This window comes from Pteropus medius, unplaced genomic scaffold (assembly GCF_902729225.1).
Source record: "Pteropus medius unplaced genomic scaffold, Ma_sr-lr_union100, whole genome shotgun sequence".
NCBI classification, from domain to species: Eukaryota; Metazoa; Chordata; class Mammalia; order Chiroptera; family Pteropodidae; genus Pteropus; species Pteropus medius.
Genome location: NW_024350397.1, coordinates 5982182 through 6007518, shown reverse-complemented (window position 1 = coordinate 6007518; position 25337 = coordinate 5982182). Strand labels below are relative to the sequence as shown.

The following is a 25337-nucleotide window of genomic DNA, read 5'->3' as shown; positions in this document are numbered from 1 at the left end:
GGTGGTGGATATCCTGCCCAGGACAGCCGAGGCTGTCAGCCTGAGGCAGGCAGGTCAGGGTAGCTATGGCTGGGCCCTGGTGTAGCTACAGTGGCAGCAGCTCCACCTTGGTCCTGAGCCTGGGTGCTCAGTGACTCCAGGTGACACCTGCTCCTCCCTCAACATTTCTTGTAATGTACATCTTATGGTGGCAAATTCCCTCAGCTTTTGTCTATCTGGAAAGCCTTTATTTCTCCTTCATGTCTAAAGGATAACTTTGCTAGATAAATTTTCTTGGCTGGTGATTTCTCCCCTTCAATATTTTGGATATTTGATTCTACTCTCTCCTAGCTTGTAAGGTTTCTGCTAAAAAATCCAGTTATAACCTAATGAGGTTTTCTTTTTAGGTTATAGTCTTTTCCTCCCAGGCTGCCTTGAGAATTCTTTGTCATTAACTTATAACAGTTTAATATAGTGTGTCTTGGAGAAGGTCTTTTTGCATTGAGATAATTAGGTGTCTTGTTAGTTTCTTGAATTTTTCCATAGGTTTGGGAAATTATTACTTCCCAAAGTTATTATTATTTCCCAATATATAATAATAATTATAATTATATAATTATATAATTATAAATTACGTAATTATATAGTTATTATATAATCGTATAATAATTATTATATAATAATATTATTATTATTTAGGCTCTTTATTCCCCTCTCCCTATCTAATTCTTCTGGTGTACCCATTCTTTTATTTTTAAATTAAAGTTTATTGGGGTAACATTGGTTAATATAATTATATAATTTTCAGGTGTACATTATAATTTGACATCTATATATTCTATTGTGTGATTACCAACCAAAGTCCACTTTCCTTCAGCTACCATATATTTGATCCCCTTTACCCACTTCGCCCTCCCCCTACATCCTATATTTGTCCCCCATTACCCCGTCTACCTACCCCCTCTTCCCACACCCCCTACCATCTGTAACCACTAGTCCATTGTCCATGTCCCCGAGTCTCTGTTTGTTTGTCCTGTTCATTTGTTGCTTTTAGGTTTATATCCCACATATAAGTGATATCATGTGATTTTCAACTTTTTCTAACTGGCTTGTTTCACTTAGAATGATTATCTCAAGGTATATCCAAGTTGTCAGTGTTTCATCTCTTCTTATAGCTGAATAATATTCTGTTGTATATATGTACCACAACTTCTTTAGCCAATCATCTGTCGTAGACACTTCGGTTGCTTCCATGTCCTGGCCACTGTGAATAATGCTGCTATGAACATCGGTGTGCAAATATCTTTGCGGATATGAGTTTTCAAGTCTTTGGGGTAAATTACCCAGTAGAGAGATTGCTGGATCATATGGTAGGTCAAGTCTTAGTTTTTTGAGGAACCTCCATACTGTTTTCCATAGTGGCTGTACCAATTTGCTGTCCCACCAGCAGTGTATGAGAGTTCCTTTTTCTCCACATCCTGTTGATTATAGCTATTCTAACAGGTGTGAGATGGTATCTCATTGTGGTTTTGATTTGCATTTTTCTAATAGCTAGCGATGTTGAGCATCTTTTCATATATTTATTGGCCATTTGTATGTTCTCCAGGAGAAGTATCTGTTCAGGTCCTCTGCCCATTTTTCATTGGATCATTTGTTTTTTTGTTGTTATTGAGTCGTATGAGTTCTTTGTATATTTTGAATTTTAGGCCCTTATTGGAAGCATTGCTTGCAAATATATTTTCCTATTCAGATGGTTGTCTCTTTACTTTGTTGATGGTTTCTTTTGCTGAGCAGAAGCTTTTTAGTTTGATGTAGTCCCATTCATTTATTTTAGCTTTTACTTGCCTCGCTTTTGAGATCAAATTCACAAAATCTTCTTTAAGTCCAAGGTCCTTGAGTTTAGTTCCTATGTTTTCTTCTATGCATTTTATTGTTTCAGGTCTTATATTCAGGTCCTTAATCATTTTGAGTTAATTTTGGTGTGTGGTGATAGACGACAGATTAGTTTCATTCTTTTGCAGGTGGAGTCCAATTTTCCCAGCACCATTTTTTGAAGAGACTTTCCTTTCTCTTCTGCATGTTTTAGGCTTTTTTGTCAAAAATTATTTGCCCTTATAAATATGAGTTTACTTCTGGACCCTCGATTCTGTTTCACTGGTCCATATGTCTGTTTTGCTGCCAATACCATGCCATTTTGATTACTATTGCTTTGTAATATAATTTGAAATTGGACAGAGTGATGCCTTCAGCTTCATTCTTTTTTCTCAGGATGGCTTTGGCAATTCGAGGTCTTTTGTGCTTCCATACAAATCTGATGACTTCTTGTTTTATTTGTTTAAAAAATGCCAATGAGATTTTGATGGAGATTGCATTAAATCTGTATAATGCTTTAGGTGATAAGGTCATTTTAACTATGTTGATATTCCAATCCAAGAACACAGAATATCTTTCCATTTCTTTGTATATTCTTTGATTGCTTTTAATAGGGTCTTACAGTTTTCATTATATAGGTCCTTCACATGTTTCGTTAGATTTATTCCTAGGTATTTTATTCTTTTTGTTGCAATTGCAAAAGGAATTATTTTTCCCACTTCTTTTTCTGACACTTCATTATTAGAATATAGCAACACTATGGCTTTTTGAATGTTGATTTTGTATCCAACGACAAATACAGGAAACTTTACTGTATTTGCTTATTGTTTCTATTAGTGTTCTTGTGAAGTCTTCAGGGTTTTCTATACAGAAAATCATGTCATCCGCAAATAGTGACAGTTTGACTTCTTTGTTTCTTATTTGGATGCCTTTTATATTTTTCTCTTGCCTGATTGCACTCATTAGGACCTCCAATGTTCTCTTGAATAAGAGTGGCGATAGTGGACAGCCTTGCCTTGTTCCTGATCTTAGAGGGAAGGTTTTTAGTTTTTCATCATTAAGTATAATGTTGGCTGAGGGCTTGTCATATATGGCCTTTATTATATTAAGGTACTTTCCTTCTATACCAATTTTGTTGAGTGTTTTGATTATATCAGGGTGCTATATCTTGTTGAAGGCTTTTTCTGCATCTATGGATATGATCATATGATTCTTATTTTTTAATTTGTTTATGTGGTGTATTACATTAATCGATTTGCATATGTTGAACCATCCCTGTGCCCCTGGGTTGAAGCCCACTTGATCGTGGTGTATAATCTTTTTAATATGTTATGTATTCGATTTGCTAGTGTCTTATTTATGATTTTTGCATCTATGTTCATGAGAGATATCGGTCTGCAGTTTTCTTTTTTTGTGTTATATTTACCAGGTTTCGGTATCAGGGTGATATTGGCCTCATAAAATGATTGGGAAGTATTGCCTCCTCTTCGATTTTTTGGAAGAAGAGAATAGGTATTAAATCTTTGAATGTTTGGCAGAATTCACTAGTGAAGCCATTTGGTCCTGGACTTTTACTTTTTGGTAGGTTTTTGATGATTATTTCAATTTCCATACTGCTGATCAGTCTATTTAGATTTTCCAGATCTTCTTGATTCAGTCTAGGTAGGTTGTATTTTTCTAAGTACTGGTCCATTTCTTCTAGGTTATTAAATTTGTTATTATATACTTTTTCATAGTATTTTTCTATGATCTTTTGTATTTCTGCGATGTCAGTTGTAATTTCTCCACTTTCATCCCTGATTTTGTTTACTTGTGTCCTTTCTCTTTTTTTCTTTAGTGAGTCTAGCCAGGGGTTTGTCAATTTTATTAACCTTCTCAAAGAACCTGCTCTTTGTTGTATTTATTTTTTCTATTTTTGTTTGTTTTGTTTTGTTTTCAATTTCATTTATTTCTGCTTTAATTTTGATTATACCTTTCCTTCTGCTGACTTCAGACTTCATTTGTTCTTCTTTTTCTATTTTTTTAAGATGAAGTGTTAGGTTGTTTATTTGGGCTCCTTCTCGTTTTTGGAAATAGGCCTGTCATGATATGAACTTTCCTCTAATGACAGCTTTTGCCATGTCCCAAAAGGTTTGATATGTTGTGCTATCATTATCATTCATTTCTATTTATCTCTTGATCTTTCTTTTTATTTCTTCTCTGACTCAGTTATTCTCCAGTAGCATGTTGTTTAATCTGCGTGTATTTGTGGTTCTTCCTGCTTTCTTTTTGCAGCTGATCTCTAGTTTCAAAGCATTATGATCAGAGAAAATGGTTGGCATGATTTCAACCCTCTTATATATGTTGAGGCCATCTCTGTGTCCCAGTATGTGGTAGATTCTTGAGAATGTTCCATGTGCACTAGAGAAGAATGTATAAGCAGCTGTTTGGGGACGGAAGGCTCTGTATATGTCAATTATTTCCAGTTGGTCTAGCGTGTCATTTAAAGATGTTATTTCCTTACTGATTTTCTGTTTGGATGATCTGTGCATATCCGACATTGGGGTATTTAGGTCCCCTACTATGATAGTGTTTTGGTCTATTTCTCCCTTTAGTTCTATTAGTAATTGCTTTACATATTTCAGGGCTCCCTGATTGGGAGCATAGATATTAATAAGTATTATGTCTTCTTGGTGCATGATTCCCTCTATCATTATGAAGTGTCCCTCAGTATCTTTCTTTACCTTTTTGATTTTGATCTGTTTCGTCCGATATTAGTACTGCTACTCCTGCTTTTCTCTGAATGCCATTTGCTTGAAATATCATTTCCCACCCTTTCACTTTGAGTCTTTGGAGCTGAGATGTGTCTCCTGGAGGCAGCATATGGTTGGGTTTTGTTTTTTGATCCATTCTGCAACACTGTGCCTTTTTACTGGTGAGTTCAGTCCATTTACATTGAGGGTGATTATTGAAATATGAGTTCTTCTTATAGCCATTTTATCTTTTGCTTACTGGTAGCTCGGTGTTTCCATTGCTTCCTTGTCCTTCTGTTTCTGTTTTCTTTATTTTGGTTGGCTTTTGTGGGTTTTCCCAATGGTCCTTCTTGTTTTATGTTATACACTTCAGTTCTGAATCTTTGGTGTGTGGTTACCATTATGAATATGAAAAGGATAGTTATATATATATACATACAGTCGTCCATTTTCTTCTGTGTGTGCCTTATGTCCATTCCCCTTTGCGAATTTGGATCTTTGAATCCTCTCCTTTTCAGTTATTGTTATTTCAATTTCTCCCTATGTATGCTGAACGTTCATTACTATCTTGTTATAACAATTCTCTTCTTATTATTTAAGCTTATAATGCCCTGTTCCTAGTAAGGGTTGCACCTTTCTGCTTCTATTTGCCTGATAGTCACTTTACTCCTAATTGAGTATTTTGTTGTTGTTATTTTGTTTTGGTGAGCTCACCCCTTTCAATATTTCCTGTAGTGCAGGCCTCATAGTGGAGAAGTCCCTCAATATTTGTATGTCTGGAAAGGTGTTAATTTCTCCTTCATCTCTAAAGGAGAGCTTAGCTGGATACGTTATTCTAGGCTGGTAATTTCTTTCACTTAATAGTTTAAATATTTGATTCCATTTCTTTCTGGCTTCTAAGGTCTGCGCTGAGAAGTTCGATGATAATCAAATGGGTTTTCCTTTATAATTTACCGTTTTATTCTCCCTGGCTGCCCTGAGAATTTTATCTTTGTCGTTGATTTTTGATGAACTTTTATGCAGTTTGTCTTGTTGAAGGCCTTTTGGGGTTGAGATAATTGGGTGTTCTGTTGACTTCTTGAATTCCAAGCTCCAGCTCATTCCTTAGATTTGGGAAATTCTCATCCAGTATTTGTCTGAAAATGCTTTCTAGTCCCTGCTCCTTTTCCTCGCCTTCGATAATGCCCATTATTCTTATGTTTCCTCTCCTGATAGTATCAGCTAGTTCTTGAATTTCTCGTTCATTATTTTTCATTCTTCGGTTTCTCTCTTCTTCCTTCTGATTTATTTCTAGATTTCTGTCTTCGATATCACTGATCCTTTCCTCCTTTTGGTCTACTCTATTTCCTAAGCTTGTTATTTTATTTTTCAACTCTTGAAGTGTGTTTTTAATCTCCAGAAGGTCTGTTCTGTTCTTCTTGAGGGTTTCAATCCCCTTGCTCTGCTCATGCAGTTGTTTTTTCAATTTCTGGAATTGTTGATATGACTCGTTTTGGAACTCATTGCGTTTTTTCAGAACTACCATCCTGAATTCTCTGTCATTTAAGTTGCATATTTCTATGCCTGTAAGCTTCTTTTCTGGAGATTTTTCTCTTTCTTTCTGAGATGGCTTATCACCTTGGTTGTTCATGGTGTTTAATGGACTATTTCTCCACCTGGGCATTAATGGAGGTGTATTCTGCTGTTTTTCCAGAAAGAAGATTTATTATATAAAGGTCTCTCTTTAGCCTGCTGCAAAGAGAGCGCTTTTCTTTTGTTTTCCAGTAGGTGGCGTCTAAGCCTCTTGGATCCCTGCTTTATATAAAGCCTAAATAATGTGTGTTTTTTTTTTAATTTTCTTGTAGAAATGTAATCACTCTGGCTACTCTGTTTTAGTCCCTGTCAATGTTAGCAAAGACTTTCAGTAGCGTTTGCTCAGATTCCCCTGGGGCTCCATGGTGATTGGTGTCGGAGGGTGGGGAGTGGGGCCCTCTGGGCTGGGAAATGGGGGCTGCGGCGCAGCCATGGTTTTGCAATCAGGGCTAGTAAAAATCAACTGTTGTTTCTCTGCGACCCTGTCCCACTTCTCTGTGTTCTGCCCTGATGACTGGGCCCTGCTGCCAGGGTAGAAGTCCCGGCACTTCCAGGCAGGCTGATCAGGGAAATCACCGCACCTTCATCCCTCCCCCTCCTCCTACAGGGAGCTCTGGGGGCTGCAAGAGGAAACTTCTTTATTTCTCCCAGTCCACCACCCAACACCAGAGGGTCTGACCTGTGGTAGTTCTTATGCACAGATCACATGCTCAGACATGCTGGTGTGCAGTTTGGGTGATTTTTGTTCAGTTTTAGATGTTCAGCTTATTGTTGTTTCTAGGGGAGAGATCTGAGGACGTCTCTCACTCTGCCATGTTTCCCCACTATTCTTATATTGCTCTTTGAGGTTTTTTTTTTTTTAAACTCTCAGTTCTCTCTCTTCTTCTATCTGAGTCATTAGGTTTTTTTCTTTAATCACTAATTCTCTCTTCTGTGTGGTTCACTATATTTCCTAAGTTCACTCATTCATTCTTCATCTCATTTATTGAGTTCTTCAGCTTCATAATTTCTGTTCGGTTCTTTATTATAGTTTTAATCTTTTTAGTAGAGCACTCCTTTTGTTCACTGACTTTATTCCTGAGCTCATTGAACTGTTTTTCTGAACTTTCTTGTATCTCACTGCGTTTTTTCAAAACTGCAAACTTCAACTCTCTGTCATTTAAATCACAGTCTTCTATGTTTTTGACTTTGGATTCTGGAGACTCTTCTGAGATTTTCCTTCTGAAGTACCTTGTTATTCTTGGTACATGATCGATTATTTCGCTGCCTGGGCATTTGAGATATTGAACTCTTCTTTTTTAGGTGCTGTTTTACTATTAACTAACTGTTCAACAGGTTGATTAGTAGAAGTCTTTTTTTCCAGTAGATGGTGCTATAGTGCAAGTTTTTGCTTTTTCTTATCTGCACTACTGGAACTTCTTGTTGGGGTGGTATAGCCTCAGCCCTGGAAAATGCCCTATATTCCCTGAAGAGGTGGGCATCCTCTCTGTGACTAGGTCCCTGTGGTGGGATGTGGTGGGCAATGGGGCTCCAGGCTTGTGAGTTCCTGGAGCTGCCTCCTTGAAAGCAGGGGCTGCCAGCCACACTGTACTATCTAAGGTGTCCCAGCTAACTAACTCTACCAGGTCCCTCTGGGTTCTGCCATGATGGGTCGGGGAGAAGTGGGAGAGGGCAAGGGTAGAAGTAAATTCATGTATCTGTGGCTTTGTTTTCTCCCTGGTAATGGCAGCTGCTAGACCGCAGCTACCACACCTCTGTGCCACCGTCTCTGCACCTGTTACTGGGTTTTGCTGCAATGGGCACTAGCCACTCAGGCCAGTATGTTGTTTCTGCTTCTCTGGCTCTCCAGGCTGCTGAATGTGGGCTGCATCCGAACGCCTCCACAGTTACTGTGTCACCTGAGGCCATGGCCAGTGCAGGACTGGTCTGTGGCTCCTGTCCCTGTCCTTCTTGTTCTGCCTCACACGCCCACCTTCAGATGTCTTATTGCATGGACCTCTCATATGTGGTTGTGTGTTGAACAGAGAATCTTTTGTGGAATTATAATTGCACTACTTATTGTAACTTTAAGGGGATAAACTAAGAGGTTGTCTCACTCTACCATGATGCTGATGTCATTCTTATAAATTTTTTAACTTAACAATGTGTTAAGGTACTTTAGAGTCCATTGCAGGTAAGGGGACCAGAGGGTGAGGGTTGTTGTTGGATTTTTAGTTTATTGTTCTATTTTATTAATAAAAAGTAAGCTTCTCAAGACCAGATCAACAGAAGTGACAACCGGCCTAGACTTGGAGTAAGGTCCTTTGATTTAAATAAGTCTCACTTATGATCAAATCCTTAAGTAGTAAGTATGATATGAACAGAGTCATAATGCTTTTTTAAAATGCATGTTTGATCCCCAAATAGGCTTAATCACAATGGAGCTTTTAATTTCTGCATGTAGTCTTCATTCCCAAGCACCTGATTTGTGTCAAATGTACTCAACCAATCAAAGATTTAATGGTTTTGATTTTTTTTCTTTAAGTGTGATTCACTAAGCCTAGATGCCTTGTAAAGAAAATCAATAACAAAAAACAAACACCCCCCCCAAATAACTTCAAGAATATGTATGTTTCTTAGTTATTATGAAATTTCCAGGCACTTTAAGTTAAAAAGATTGACTTTACCATTCTTTGTATCACAGCAAGCAAAATAAAACCAAATTAGTTAGCTATAAATACACATGAACAATCTTATTGGGGTGGTGTAAGTGTTCTACATCTGGATTGTGATGGTGATTGCACAATTTGATAAATTTGCTAAAAATTATTGACTTGTACACTTAAAATAGGTGAATTTTGTGGTATGTAAATTAGATCTCCATATAGTTACACACACCAAATTATTTGCAGTCCTTCCTATGACCATGGAGTTTTTGCAAAGACAGCCATGAAGGAATTTTCCATTCATCTGATTTTCCAAAAAGAATGTCACCAACCACTAGATGTAGCTTCCTTTCACTGTAGAAATTCCTTATTTCTGGGTCTCAGGTACTTAAGTTATCAAATACTAAGTCAGGTATCAGAAATAAAATACTTAAAAATATTGGCTTATGCAAATCCACAATGATAGAACTTATCAAATAGTTTTTTCCATGGCCTAGACAATAATTTAAGAATCTTACACTCCAATAATTTTCAATAAGCAAGCTAGAAATTCATTCCTATTGAAAATATTTAAATCATTTAAAACTAGTTTTAGACTAGTTACACATTCTAGTAAATATGTTATATAACTTTGATTATGACTATTGTATTCTACATTTTAAAAAATGTACATTTTAAAGTACAATTTTAAAATTTCCAGTCTAATTCCATTTCAGTTTGAGAAAAGGTAATCAATAAAACTTTTCAAATAACTAGTTAAAATGGAGAAATAGTCTAAAGAGTATAATCTCTCTCATTACTTCTTTCTTTCAAGAACATTAAATATAATCAATCAGATTATGGGAAGGTAAACCTTCTAATACTCACTGAAAACTACAACTGTTTCTGGCCTGATGATACTATTTCTTATTCAGCACAGCCCTTTTAAGAAGGGCAGAGGAAACTAGTGTGCTAGAAAATTTTCAGTCAGTCACATATTGAGCATATTTAGAAATAACTGTAAGTGAAATAACATTTGTCCAAATAAATAATTCTTCCGTCGAAATCTTAACCAAGTTACCCAAAACCAAAATAGACACCTCTGCCTTAATCATTGAGGTCAGCTTCAGTCTAAGGCCGTTTTGCTTTTGAATTCCAGTTAGTATCAAAGGCAATCTAAATGATTAAGAACTTGATTAAGGACTTGAGTACCGAGAATCTAGGAACTATGCTTGCAGGGATAAGAAAAGATAGGGTCTGATGAACTCTTACTTATATTAACTCTTCACAATATCAACAAATGTCAAGGTCAAACTAGAGGAAACAGAGGTTCAGGCAGGTTCAGTTGCCTGCCGAAAGTGACATGGGAAGATAATGGAAGAGCCAGGAATAAAACCCATGTTTTCTGACTCTCAGCCATGAGTTCTCGCTTAAAAGAGGCATCCTTTATTCATTCTACACTTTGTATCATCTGTAACATGGGTTTTTATTTTGTTTCTCGAGCTCTTTTTATCCAGGGAGATTTTAAAAAATAGATAACCACTGCTGACTCAAAAGCTTTAAAATCAAAGTTATGAGACAGTGATGTTTAGAATGCTAAATGTTCTGGAAGAGATATTCAAGTAATTAGTTATGGTGAAAATGCCTTATGACTGAAAAACTACATAGTGAATCCTGATGTGCTTTGGCGAATGAAGTCTATGCAGGTTGTGGAAGTGTTCCCCTTGCTGTCCTGCAAAGCCTCCACAGCAACCCACGCTTCTTTACTCTTTATCATCATGCTGGGTGCTCTGGCTACTAAACTCTGGTAGCAAACTTTCTCCTTCCCCAAAACTGCCCCATCCTATATTTCTGGAGCAGGAGTAACCAGGCATTTAATGATGTAAGTCACGTTTCTCGACTAGTAAGACTAATGGGTAAAGCATTTTATATATCCTCGATAAAGTAGATTTGTTTTCTACCCTTCAAGGTCTAAATTCCAATAAACTCCAGCTTGGGTTATACCAGTTGGGTTATACCAGTTCAGCCATCTCAATAAAAGGATAAATGAAACTATGTAAATAATACAGATCTATACGTGCCTACAAAAAAATCATATTGCCTAAAAACTGCAACCTTCATGGCATCAAATGTATTTTAACACTGGCTGGTTAGGTGAGTAAAAATTCTGGCTGGCTAAGTAGTATGTATGTCTGTGTATTTGTTTTTAAACAAATTAATATTGAAATGGATTAAAGTTCTAAAACTTGGATTAATATTTTCTCATTCAGAATTTTATGTATCATAAAATTTTAATTTAAATTGTTCAGAGGTATATGATCTAATTATCATTACTCTAAGCAATCACCAAATGCCCTCAGTGCCTTAATTGCCAATTACATTTTCTTGATCTTTCAAGCTAAGACAAGACAAATGCTGGCCTTGGCATCTAGGATAAAATACTTTTTAAAAATCTATGAAAATATCACTGCTCTCTCACAATGAATAAAACACTTATTTTCCCAGTATTGTCTATAACTTGTGGTGATGTGATCATGCTCATCTGATCCTCATGAGGCCAATGGTCTGATCACAGGTTAAGATAAGAACTAAAATGGTAGTTCTAGTCAAGATGGCAAAAGTAGGTAAACACTATGCTTGCCTCCTCTAATGACTACATCAAAATTGAACTATCATCATTGAGAATCACCTGTAATCTAGCTGAACAGAAGTCCTATAATCAAGGATATAAAGAATAAGTCGCATCAAGACTGATAGGAGGGGTGGAGATGTGGAACGAGCCGGTCCTACACCATGTGTAGTGGTTAAAAATTGGGAGGGGTATCTCAGCTCTGGAGATTCCCTAGGAGAAGCGAGGGGTCCCAGCCTCATACCAGGCTCCCTAGCCCAGGGCTCTAGTGCTGGGAAGAGAAGTCTCCATAATTTCTGGCTGTAAAATCTAGTGGAGACTGTGGCTGAGTAAGACGGAGGGCTGCTGGAGTAGTAGGCGTTCCTCTTAAAGGGCCTGCACACAGATTTACTCTGATGAACTCACTCATTCTGAGCTCTAGCACTGGGGCAGCAGCTAGAAAGGTGCCAGTAACGTATGGAGAGGAGCTGAGTTGTTTGGCTTAGGGGTGAGGGCTGGAAGGGCAGCTTTCTCCCAGACAGAAGTGCTGGCTGAGGCGATTATTCCTTTGTTTAGCCCTCCCCCTACTCAGTGTGCAGATGCAGGCAACCACCATATCTGAGTCTCCATCAGTCTAGCTAACATAAGTTGCCTAACCCTGGTAATTCTGAGACTGCCCCATCTAATTTGTAGGTCCACTCAAGCCACTTCCAGTGGCTTCTCCATACAAAGGGCTTATCTCGACTCATGCTGTGGACTTTCCTAAAATCTCTCAAAGGTTCACAAATCCCAAACAAGCAGCATCTGGCATCAGTGTACTCTGTACTCCTTGCTTAACAGCCCCAAGACTGGCACTAGTGGCAACCAGCCTCAGTTCCCAGCTTAGCCTATTCAAGGCACTTCCAAGCCCAGCACAAGTGGAAATCATCTCTAGATCACTTTGTATCTCATACCAAGTGGCCCCAGGCAGGACACAGGCAGTGGCTGACTCTGGCCTGCACTAGAGACCCCTCTAAGAGATTCCCAACCAACATATCCCATGGCCAGCTTTAGACCATACCAGAGCACTACCCAACCATCTCCACAAACAACGCACCCAAAGGGTAGATTTGGCAGGCACCAGAGGCCTGCTAAAGCAAATCCTGCTCTACAGGGTCAGCCCCTGCACAACAGCTCCTCCACTGTAGTCATGGCTAGTCCTTACAACCAATCAGCCTGTAGGTCACTCCCTCCCACTGATATGCAAACAGCAACCAAGGCTCAACTACAATAGGAGGGCAACCCACATAAGGGATACACCTGGGGCACCTGGCTCAGGTGACCAGGGAGACTGCGCCACTGGGCCCCACAGGACACCTGCTACATAAGGCCACTCTACCAAGACTGGGAGACATAGCAGCTATACCTAATACATAGAAGCAAACACAGGGAGGCACCCAAAATAGGAAGAGAAGAAAATATGGCCCAAATAAAAATAAAAAAGAACACAGAACAAAGCTTCAAAAAAAGAACTAAAGAAAATGGAGACAATGCGCCACATGCAGGGTTCAAAACATTGTTTATAAGGATGCTCAATGATCTCAGCAAGAACTTCAACAAAGAGATAGGAGACATAAAAATGGAGATAGAAACTATTAAAAAGAACCAGTCAGAAATGAAGAATACGATAACTGAAATAAAAAATACATTAAAGGGAATCAACAGTAGAGTAAATGAAGCAGGGGATCCAATCATTGATTTGGAAGAGGAGATAGCAGAAAATACGCAATCAGAACAGCAAAATGAAAAAAAAAGAGGATAGTTTAAGGGTCTCTGGGACAACATGAAGCGTATCAACATTTGTATCATAGGGGTACCAGAAGGGGAAGAGAGAAAGCAAGAACTCATTTGAAGAAATAATCATGGAAAACTTCCTTAACCTGGTGAAGGAAACAGACATACAAACCCAGGAAGAGCAGAGAGTCCCAAAAGATGAACCCAAAGAGGCCCACACCAAGACACATCATAATTAAAATGCCAAATGTTAAAGACAAAGGGAGTATCTTAAAAGCAGCAAGACAAAAGCAGTAAGTTACCTACAAGGGAGCTCCCATAAGACTGTCACTGATTTCTCAGCAGAAACATTGCAGGCCAGAGGGCTTCCATGAAATATTCAAAGTGATAGGAAGCAAGGACCTATAGCCAAGATTACTTACCTGGCAAAGCTATCTTTTAGAATCAAAGGAAGAGATAAAGATCTTCCCAGACAAGAAAAAGCTAAAGCTAAAGGAGTTCATTGCCACCAAACTAGTATTACAAGAAATATTAGAGGGGCTTCTTTAAGAAGAAAAAGAAAAAAGATTTAAAAAATATGAATAATAAAATGGAAACAACTATATGTTTATCAACAATTACTTTAAATTTAAATGGGTTAAATGCTCCAATCAAAAGACATAAAGTGGCTGAATAAATAAGAAAACAAAACCCTTTACATACTCTGCCTATAAGAGATTTACCTCAGATTGAAAGACACATACAGACTGAAAGTAAAGGGATAGAAGAAGATACTTCATGAAAATAGAAACAAACAAAAAAAGCTGGAGTGGTAATACTATACCAGACAAAATAGACTTTAAAACAAAAGCTATAGCAAAAGGCAAAGAAAGACCTAGTAATCCCATTTCTGGGCATTTATCTAAAGAAGTCAAAAACACTACTCCAAAGGGACATGTGAATCCATATGTTCATTGCAGCATTATTTACAATAGCCAGATATAGAGGCAACTTGAGTGTCCATTAGTGGATGAGTGAATAAAGAAGAAGTGATACATATATACAGTAGAATATTACTCAGCCATAAAAAAAAAGAATGAAATCTTGCCATCTGCAACAACATGGATGGGCCTAGAGGGTATTATGCTGAGTGGAGTAAGTCAGAGAAAGACAAATGTCACATGATCTCACTTATATGTGGAATCTAGAGAACAGGTTAAATGAACAAAACAGAAATAAGCTCATAGGTACTGAGAGAATTTTGATGGTTGCCACATAGGAGGCATTGAGGGGACGGGTGAAGTGGGGAAGAGATTAAGAGGTACAGATTGGTAGTTACAAGATAGATGTAGAGTATAGAATGGGGAATATAGTAGTATTGTAAGAACTATGTATGGTGTCAGATGGGTACTAGATTTATCAGGTGCACTACAAAAAAAAGTGAGCACTACAAAGTGCTCACTTTGTAGGTTATATGTTTAATCACTGTGTTGTACACCTGAAACTAATATAATATTGCTTATCAACTGTAATAAAAATATAAAATAAATTTAAAAATAAGAACAAATGCCATGCATAGCCAGGACAGTGACACCCACAGTTAGTATAGTGAGCAAAACTCCTCGACTTTGATCTCATTTTCCATTATGTTCTAGCCACCTAAGAATAAGCAATTAAAGCAAAATTGGCAGTTCTACTGTGAAATGATTGATTCATTTTAAAGTCCCTTGTTTGCTAAAAATATATGACCTGGAAGTAATAAATTTCCTATATAAAATAACTCATTCTATTGGCAAGTAACTGTGTATCTTAGGGGCAAATAGTCATAGGATTTCCAAATCTTTTCAAATTGTAATAGTTTAATAGTTTACCAGAGACTTCTCAGAGTTATTATGAACATAATTCACTAAACAAGAACAGCGAAAACTGCTTTTACCCCGTATTCTCATGGGCCTTTGGCTTAACTTGGAGTCTGAACATACCACCCAACTCTTTTGAAGTCTTCATAGGCTAAGAAGGTTTCAAGGAAAATAAGGAATTATAGAAATAGCACATATGTTATGTAGGGCTATGGCTGTGACATTTATTGAGTCTTGTGTGGTCAATAAATACAGAATATGTATGACTTAGGGGAAAACTGGGTGAGGCCTGAGCCCAGACCACTGGTTCAGTGTTCTCCAACATTAGTGTGCTTCAGAAACAGGTATGGAACTGGTTAAAAATAGGAATACTCAGACTTAGTGAATCAAAATTCTAGGTATACAGAATGCCAACTAGAATAAACTTATGGGTACCCTCATGTTCTCCACTAGTAGAAAAGCCCATTTTCATTAAGAACATCTTTATTTCGGTTGCTTACTTCCTCAAAAGTATACCAAGAATTACTCTTTGAGAAGAATTTCAAAATCCATTCCTAAGTCAAGCCTGACACTGGTTTGCCATAAGCCAGTGCTTCTGAGAGCTCATCAAACACTAAAAGCAAGACCAATCATAAGCCTTGTTAAGAGCCATTTGTTCGAGAAACCATCATCCCATATATTAAATATCTTCATAAAGTGGTAGGTCGTGGTGGATCCGGCAGGGTTCCTGTGTCCTCCCATTGTTTTAAGGAGACCAGATGGGAGTTTTGTACAGTGATGGAGTTTTCCTTCCAGGGTTTCCATCTATTTAGGCCACAAGGAAAATAAATGCTTGCTCAGAAAGCTATGCTTTCACCAAAAGCTGGTTGAAATCCAGTTTATAGAAAAATAGAACCATCACAGTAATATAAAGATTACTACACTAGTAGTAAGAGGTCTGAGTATTTCTAGTCTCTCCATTGCCAATAATTATCAATATTTAAGTAAATCAACCTGATATTTGGTTTCCTTGTCCATAAAATTAAAGAAGTAAATTATACCTTTGTGACTTCTTTTAGCTTGAAGATTCTGTTTCAACATGTACGACTGTAGCTTTGACATTCCAATAGCCATTTCTTCAATTGTGATCATTTTCTCCTGATCAGTATCAGAGATTTTGAGAAACTAACACACGATGTTGTTCATTAGAACAGGAAAGGTTTGGGTATTCCTAAACCTAACCACCTGGAACCACAGAACTATCTGTCAGTAGCCACACCTATTTGCCCATTGCCAGCATGCACTTCACTGGTCACATTCCTGCCTGTGGGTCCCCGGCTAGGTGAGAGCCACCAGGACAGAAGCATTGTGCTCCCTGCCAAGTTGTCCTCTTGGTCCTCAGCTCTAAAAGCTCCTTGACCTTGGGCAAGTTACTTAAATTTTCTAAGCCTGTTTCCTCCTCTGCAAAATGGGGGTGATAATGAAAGCACCTTGTTGGGTTGTTATGAGAATTAAATGTGATAAGTTCCATATGGCACATAGTATGTTGCCTGGCACAGACTAAGCACTGGGTAAACGGCAGGAATTTTTTTTTGATTGCCATCCCGCACAGCTATAGCACCCATATAACTTAGTACCTAACTGAACAAAGTCCTCGAAGGCGCTGGTTGTCACAGTGTTACCACAGCCCCTAGTCCTCACCTTGCTAACGTAATCTCACTTGCTGACCTGAAGGAATGAACGAACATGCTGACTTCCTATGTCTCTCTCTAGAAACTCTACATCACACAGCCCTGAAGATGGGACAGTAATATAAGGAAACAGGTGGCATAATCAATTAACTAAAGCTATCTCTTTCACAAAAAAGAAACTGTTAACAGTGGCTGCCCTGAGGGCAACTAGGTGGCTTGGCATCCAGGATGAGAGACTGACTTTTCACTGTATACCATTTTATCTTTTCAATTTTAAACATCAATTATGTCTTAAAAATATTTTTAACATTAATTTTTGAAATGTTAAAAGGCACAATTTGTATTTTTAAAGTTATGCTTCCCTATGAGGGTTGGGGATCTCCCTTGAGAGTGTTTGAATGTCCTTTGCTGCTTTCACCTATGCACCCTAAAACTGGAAGAATGTGGGAAGGCCAGAAAAGGAGGGAGAGAAATCTCTTTGGTTCAGGATTATTCAGATTTTGACCAGTTTCTGCACTAAGGAACCAAAGGAATTCCTATTGTAGATATGGAGCAGGGGATTTTATCTCCAACTCTAATCTACTGCCCAGGGAAGGTAAAAGCCCAAATTAAAAGAACAGAGGGCAAATGCAGAGTGCGTGCATATGTGTGTGTGTGTGTGTGTGTGTGTGTGTGTGTGTGTGTGTGTGTGTGTGTGTGTGTGAGAGATAATATTTTTTTAATAAAGAAAGATCTGAAAAACTCTGCGTCCTCTTGAAAATTAAGACTGGCCTAGAAAAAACAAAGGTTGCATTTTATTTGAGCAAGTACAATCTAGTATAACAAAGTACAAATTTTTTCCCCTCTTTATCATTTTCCATCCCTAATGGAATTATGTGTGAGCATGTGAAGAGAATGGCCCTGAAAGGAAACATCTTAAATCTCATAAGCAAGCCTTTACACAGTAGCCCATGGCAAAATGGGTTTTTGAAGAACAAACACTGTGTTAAAAATACATTTGGAATTCTAAGATATGAATAATATGAATAAATATGAAACACTCTTATGAGAAAATGGATTTATATAGAAAAAGCTACACAGAAACCATAAAGATTAAAATATACCATGCCTAAGTAGTTCAGAATCAGGCCTGTGTCTTTAGGATGACCTTAGAAAAGATGAGGCACATTTAAGTTTCTGAGAACCTTGGTCCACATGATGAGACAGAGTAGTCGTGACGTCACAGTTAGCCAACTGGCAACTGGCTCTGCTTGTCTCAAATATGTCCAAATGGCTTAATTATTTTTGATTGTAGTATAGAAAAACATTATGTTGGTTTCACTCATTACATATTTTAAAGGTATACTTTAGGCACACAGGAAACAGCATGCACTGGACATAAGGATATATGAAGAAAACTGAGAGATGTGGTTGCTGATGCGAATGTCCTGTTTCAGGCAAGCACAGAGCTCAAATTCCTTTAAATACATAGCAGGAGATCATTTCCTTTACTTTCCCACTTCAAATAATTTAACATCATGAACTACCTAGTTTGATCTGACAAGGTGGTGTCATCTCATGATCAGGATCAGTAATTTCTATATCCAAAAGTCCAGATTGTGAAACTTTTAGGTTTAAAAATCTGCAGATGCAGCCACAGCTCTGGATTTTGTGCAGCGCTGTTGTACAAGATGTACAGCGTGTATGCAGCTTCAGCTTGTGCTGTCTGGATTTGGTGGGCTTTTGCAGGCAATATCTGCTGGAAGCTGAAGGGAGAGCCCTAAAATTATGCTATTTTAGTACCAAAAGCTTTGGTTTCAGGGACAAATTAGATGAGGAAGAACTGAGTTCCTGTGCACCTTTAAAAGCTTAGTTGAAGCCCTAACTCTCACAAGCTGTTCCTAACTTCCCAAGCAGATGAAGTGCTCACGCATCATCTGGATGGCAGCCACCTGTCAGCTGCCTACACACCATTCTTCCAGAACTCGTTTTATTCAATATTGATGGCCATATGCTTCACCTGGAAACCTGGAACCCTCCCAGCCCCAGGGGTTGAATCTTCACTAGTAATCCAGTACTTTTAATTCCATTCTCCTTGCCGGTGACTGGTTATGATGAAAATTTAGCTAGTGAGACTCAGAGGGGATCTGCTGCTAAAGAGCCTCTGTGCAAACTGTCCTTGTTCTTAAAACGGGACAAAAGAAAGGGTTACTGCCTGTCCTCTCTCTGGTGCCTGCAACTTTAGCAGCAATATTAGGATCAGGGAGACCAGCCTAAACAGTGAACAGGAAGGGAAGGAAGAATCTGGTTGTGATGCCATCAAGTCACTAAATTAAGCAACCCTAGGATTTCCTACCTCTGGACTTATTTTGTGAGGTAAAAAAAATGTCATTATTTAAAGCACTGGGGAGATGAGGGGACATCTGCTATTTTTGGCCCCAGATAATCCAATGCAATCCTCTTCTTCTGAAATAACCACCTATTTTATAGATTGTAGTACACGCACGCACACATGCACACACTCTTTTTTAAACTAATTCTTGTGTGAGTACTAGTTTTACCTCTCCCAGCTCCTAAATTCAAACTCCTTGGAATAGAGTGCACACTCTGGATTCTCTGTCTGGAGGACCCTTCTCCCTGGCACTAGCACTACTTCCTTCAAGGCCCAGCTCAAAATCTGACTCTTACAGGAATAGTTTCTTATAGAATCCCTGCCTACATCTTTTTCTTTCTAACACATAGCATTTACTGCCTCTAACTTTTTACATTTTGCCTGCTGATTCTTGTGTCTCCTTCTCAGTGTCTACCACTGAGTACACATTTGATTTAGTGACTGACTGAATAAATGATGGAGTATAAAGCACAATCGACCAGTTCCACCACTGAAACTAGAAGTGGGATGGGGGCATCCTTAACAAATCAGGAGTTACAGTAGAAAATACAGCAGAGCTTAGTACATAGTAGGCCTTCAACAGAGGTCTCAGGAGAGGATGAGAGATGACATAGCATCCTATGGTTAGGGCTTTGGGCTTACATCTTGAAGCTTTTTATTATAAACAGAGAATGAAATGTGGATACTGCTGTCTCAATGTAATGAACTTCACCTGAATGTGCTAACATAAAATATTTGATCTAATGTAGACCTAAGCTATTTTGAGATGGAAAAAAAAATCTTGGGTTGTTTTTGTTTTACTTCAAAACTCTTAATGATTGTTAGCTAAAATTCAAAATAGAGGGCCATCAGCAGACTTCCAGATCATGTGCAGAAAGGCCTACTCCATCACACAAGCTGAACCTCTAATAGCTGCTCTTCTGTACAAAAGCTCTGGGGCCATCCTTCTGATGAGACAGCAGAAAGAGCATCTGCTGAGATTACCACCCAGTGTGGACATCTGCTCCTGAAACCCTGAAGGTATGCAAATACAGCTGTGACTCTAACTTTTAACTCATTTCAGATATTAACAATTTGTTATAACTTTCACTAGGTAATATCAAACTGACACTAAGAGCTTCTGCAAGACCTTTTATATTACACAATAGAGTAAAAGCTGTAGGAAATGTTTAGATAGTTAAATGACCACCAAACACTACATGTGTAACAACATGGTTCTATTAAAAATGCTCTCCAACTACGGCATTCAAGAACAGCAATACAATATTTTCTTTACAAAGCAACTAATATAAAAATCTGCAAATGTCATAAATTCATTCAAAGGCTATTATTTTTATATAGGCATGTCATTAGATTCTTTCAATTCTTTCCTGAGGTATTTTTTGTGGTTTACTTTTATTGTACTGCTGGATGCATTATCTTTGATCATCCTTTCCTAAAATGATTTTTAAAAGACCTGCAAAAATTTTTATTGCATAGGACACCATTCAGGACAATGAGATTGGGAACTGCAAATATTTGGCATTGGAACAAGTCTTACAAATATTGCATTTTAAAAATTTGTTACATACATTTTTTTTACAGTCTGTCTCTTAAAAAATTGAAGTTATAGCTAAGAGTTAACTACATACAGTGAAGCATTTTAGGAATGTTAGAGATTAGAGAATATGATGAATGATACAAAGGAAAAAAGCCATAATTCTTGCCGGCTATATATTGTATTGCCTTCAAAAGCAACTGTACATGTTGTAATCAGTTCATAGTTAAATATTTCTACTAATCTGTTTTAGGAGAGCAAATGTCTTTCAAGGTTTCAAGTTCCTCTATAAGCTTCTTGTTCTGAACTTCCAGCACTGCAACTCGACTCTCCAGACATTTTACATATTCTTTCTTTCGACGTCGACATTCTTTAGCGGCTTCCCTGAAAAAAGTAGAAGCAAAAGGGCAAACAAAACAATTTTGTATGCTATTGCAAACAGACTGAAGTAAGCTTGGTATATGTGATCATGGTTGCATTCCAAATCTTGGAACAACATTCCCAATTCAATTTCAAACACTAAGCCAAACTGGATTCTTAAGGGTCACGAATGTCCCTTCCATAGTCCACATGGCAGTTAGTAGGATTGCTGCATCTCCTGCCTTGATTAAAGTTCACAGTAAACAAGGTCCATGTCAAAGACAGTTACTCTGCTTTATGGCAATAAAGATCTTTTAGGGCCTTGAGTTCCTCAATGAGAGTCTTGTTTTGGTTTTCAAGCACAGCCACACGATTTTCAAGACATTTGACATATTCTTTCTTCTTCCTGCGACACTCCCGGGCAGCTTCCCTGGAACCAACACAAGGCAAATGACTCAGGAACAACCTCCCAGCACAATCCAGAGGGGCTTGGTGAACTTCGGGCCCCCAAACTCAACAGCCAATCAAGCCTAGGTAAGGTCTGTACAAAGCCACACAACAAATGTGCCCAAGCACATGCCTTTTTAGAGGGTGACTCTAAGAAAACAAGAATAACCCAAGAGCAGTCACTTTGCACAAACAGCATTCATGGTAAACGTGTGTTCTTAGGGCACATATTCCATGATAACAGTTACCAGAATGGTTTTCAGTAACCTAAAGCAAAAGGACCACATCCCTATGTGGAATTTCTACAAAAACATTTACAGATCCTTTCAATTCTCTTAGTTATTTTTATCCACCGTAAGCTACATATTCCATCACAATGAGCTGACTTTATTTGAGCAAAAGTGATTAGAAAAATTCTCAGAGACCTTAAATGTCAATATTAGAGGTTTTAATTTTTAAGACTAAATCTCAGCAAAATAAATAAGATCAATCATGACTGCAAGAAACGGTTTATTGGCTAGAAAACAACATGGATAAAAACAACAATAAATAAATCATAAATCATGCTTATTTTCATAAACCAAAATGAAATGGACTCTGTTCATGGAAATTAAAGAAGGAAAGAAGGGAGGGTACATAATACAATACTCAACATTTCAGATGATTTAAATCCAGGAACGTGAGAACACCACAATTAAAATCATGAAAAGGAAGCTACAGAATAACTCAAAAGTGTACTTCAAGACTGTTTTCTCATCAAATGCATTTACTATCCAATATACTGAATTTTAAAGCACTGTAGCCATGCCCAAAGTTAAGAACAGACAAGCAGCCAAAGCAACAAACACAAATATGTACACAAGTTATGGTCATTCTCATGCTTAACCCCACCAAAAAAAAAAAAAAGTGAACACGATCAACACTTTCTCTTTCTGCATTTTTTCAGGGTGGGAGGGAGTAGCAACTACATCACTTAATTCCCCTATAGAATGTACCCTCTGATAACAGCTTTATTTTGGAGTATTCAATTCAGAATAACTGCCTTTGGGGTACCCTTTACATCAAAAAAGCCTGCATTGAAAGATGATTAAAATACATTTTAACAAAAGTTTTGTTGAATGTCTAAACACCATTTACTGTAATGCCAATTAGCATTGCTGCAATTCGGAACTAGAAATGATATGTACAATAGTTTTGGCCAATTCTGTTTTAGGATAGTTGACTCTTACCAACAACTGGTTATCTGTGTTTTCTCTGTGGGAAGCAAGAGTCAGGAGAAAATGAACTGCAGGAAAAGATCAACCCCTACTTCCTAGCCAAGAACAATGCACTCACCCTGTGAACTCGTAAAGTTCTCAGACTTCTCAAAACTGGTTAACAAAAAAGTAACAAATGTACAAGTGAATTGAATCTGATAAATACAGATTAATCTAATCTAAATGATGCACAGGGACAAGTTAAGAATAAATCCAAGCACACTTATAAATTTGCCCACTTAAAAAGTTTGGGAACACAATTCAACTCTCTTCCACAAAGGAACTAATATACATTTGTGAACACCAAAGTTTTCATGAGTAAATCATTATATGAAATTCTAGATCCGAAAGAAGACAGTCATTTTACAAAACAAGTTACCATTAAAATTTTAATTTTTAATAACGTATGAGATGTTTAATTTTTAAAGTTTTATTTACCAAGGTGTACTATTTACTGTAAATATTCCCACTTCATATTTCATATTTGTGCGTGCTTGTGTTACCGGCATGAATGTTCCAAGCACAAAGCTTTAAATGATCACACTAGTGGATGGCACATTCCTAAGTACTTCTCAGCTATGGAAAACACCTGTTTCTTCTATTAATAGCTCAGTTTTCAGGCCTTTCATTTGTCTGGATATATCCTCAGCATGAAAAGAAAGTACATGGCAAAGAGGAAAAGCTGACAAGGCTGTAAAGGAATAAAAGCTGTTGCTGGATTGGTAGAAATATAATTAAATATCTATTATAAATGCCAGCCAAAAAATCAAGAGAAAATGTATAAAAGTTCTTTCATGTTAATAAGTAAAACCTAAATCCTTTCTATGAAGTTAAATCTGAAGCTTATGCTGAGGTCTTTTTGGGGTGACTGTGCTGTTAGTGCAGTGAATGGACTCCGGAATAAAGACTGCCTGATTGCATATCCAGGTTCTGTCCAGTTTGCGTAATGTGATATTAACCAACTGGTTATGTAAACTCTCTGAACCTCAGTTCCTCATCTGTAAAGTAAGGATAGCTACCAGACCTCTTCCCATGTGAAAGTTATGTGACAGTAAAGAAAACAGTAGAAATAAAGCACTTAAAACTTGCATACGGTATTTACTCGATAGATATTAAACAACCTAAACAGCCATTTATCATCTGCTTTTCTCTTGTCTTGCTCTGAAATAGAATTTGGGAAGCTAAAATAGACCCTTCTCAGAATCCCTTGCAGCTAGGGATTCTATTAGCTATTTCTAGTCAATGAAATGTGGATAAAAGCTGCTGTCAGGATATTCCAGGAAAAGTTTTCACAAGGGTCGGACTCAACCAGCCTCCATTTTTTGGCTCCAGCCCTTCTCCCTTCTTCTTGACTGATGAAATGCCTGGAGGTGTGGTAGTCATGTTGTGATCACAGGAACGAATGTCACACACTGAAGATGACAGAGCAGGGAGCCTGGATCCTTGATGACATGGCTGAGCCTTTGTTCTGGCTGCACGTACCTCTTGACCAGCAACAGAAGATCAAAATACCACCTACAAGGTTAAGCCTCCATTCCCCTTGGTTATTCAGAGCCTAAACACAAATGCTATCCAATAGCTATTATGAACTAATAATTAAAAGAAAAACAAATTTATGACTTTTTTCCTCCCTCAGACGGATCTCATATGTATGTGTAGGCAGCTGTAGGGCATGTTTATTTATTTATTTCATTTTGGTAGTTCTGCCTAATATTTATTTCATTTTGGTAGTTCTGACAAAATGTTTTAATTTAAAACTAAAGATATAAAATGGCAAAAGGACAATAAGAAGGCCACTTTCCTAGTCCTTTCTTTTTATTTTCTTTGTGAAAATAAGACATTGATGAACAATTTTACAGTTTGCATTATCATCATACTTTATGTTTCTAAACTGAACTTCATAATATACATTCTATGACCAGAGAGGCAATTATATTCAGAGGTCCTAAGATCTCTGAAAGTGCAGTGTTAAAGTATCCATATTTCTCCAAAAGATCAAAGTTAGGAATCTTTGATAACAAGACCTCCATAAAACAACCATGATACTATGTGAGCCCCACACATTCAGCTCCTTCAGAATTTCTGAGCAAAATGCTGATGATGCAAAAGGTTAATCCAGCATGACTTGGTAAACCTGGAACAAGCTCTGGTAAAGATGTGTGTATCTGATGATCCTACTTCTGGTAATCTGTCGAGTTCTCCAGGGTACAAAACTCCATCTAGTGATCTGTGATAACTACCATGCCTGGAAACTGTAGGCAACTTAAGGAGTTCTAAAACATAACAAATTGTGACATTTAAAAGGCTATTAGTTAACTGAATATAGCTGCCACTGCCTCACACTCCATTACAAAGGACAATGATGAACTCAGAAGTTATTCGTGAATTTTAGAGGCTCAGAAGCCATAATTTCTACATTAACTAGGTTGCTAACACCTAGTAAATTAACTATCACCATATGGTCCTGATCATAGGAAAACACATGATCCCATCTGAAATGTTGTTTTCTTACAATGAGGACATTGTTTAATATTTAGGAATAAGATGACAAGAATACTGGGAAGTAGACTCTTAGACTGTTCTTATTCTGTTCGTTTTGAAAATCAAATTTGTACCATTCTCCATAACAAAAACTAAACAAAGAAGTAATATGCAAAAAAAGAATTTCGGAAAACAGCATTTTTATGATATACTGCTA

General features: G+C 37.6%; 1 protein-coding gene across 22 annotated transcripts in view; it reads right to left on the bottom strand.

The window, feature by feature from the left end:
* Positions 1-20157: 20157 nt before the first annotated feature.
* CREM (cAMP responsive element modulator) overlaps positions 20158-25337 on the bottom strand; it is a 65276-nt gene continuing 60096 nt past the window's right edge. For 7 of the 22 annotated variants that reach the window (XM_039839785.1, XM_039839791.1, XM_039839800.1 and 4 more), the window contains one exon: positions 20158-21366. In XM_039839785.1, the coding sequence (XP_039695719.1) occupies positions 21222-21366 (145 nt within the window). In that variant the 3' untranslated portion in view covers positions 20158-21221. Of the gene's footprint in view, positions 21367-21876; positions 24913-25337 lie in introns of those variants that run through there. The other 15 variants (XM_039839806.1, XM_039839807.1, XM_039839799.1 and 12 more) reach the window with 4 other exon arrangements.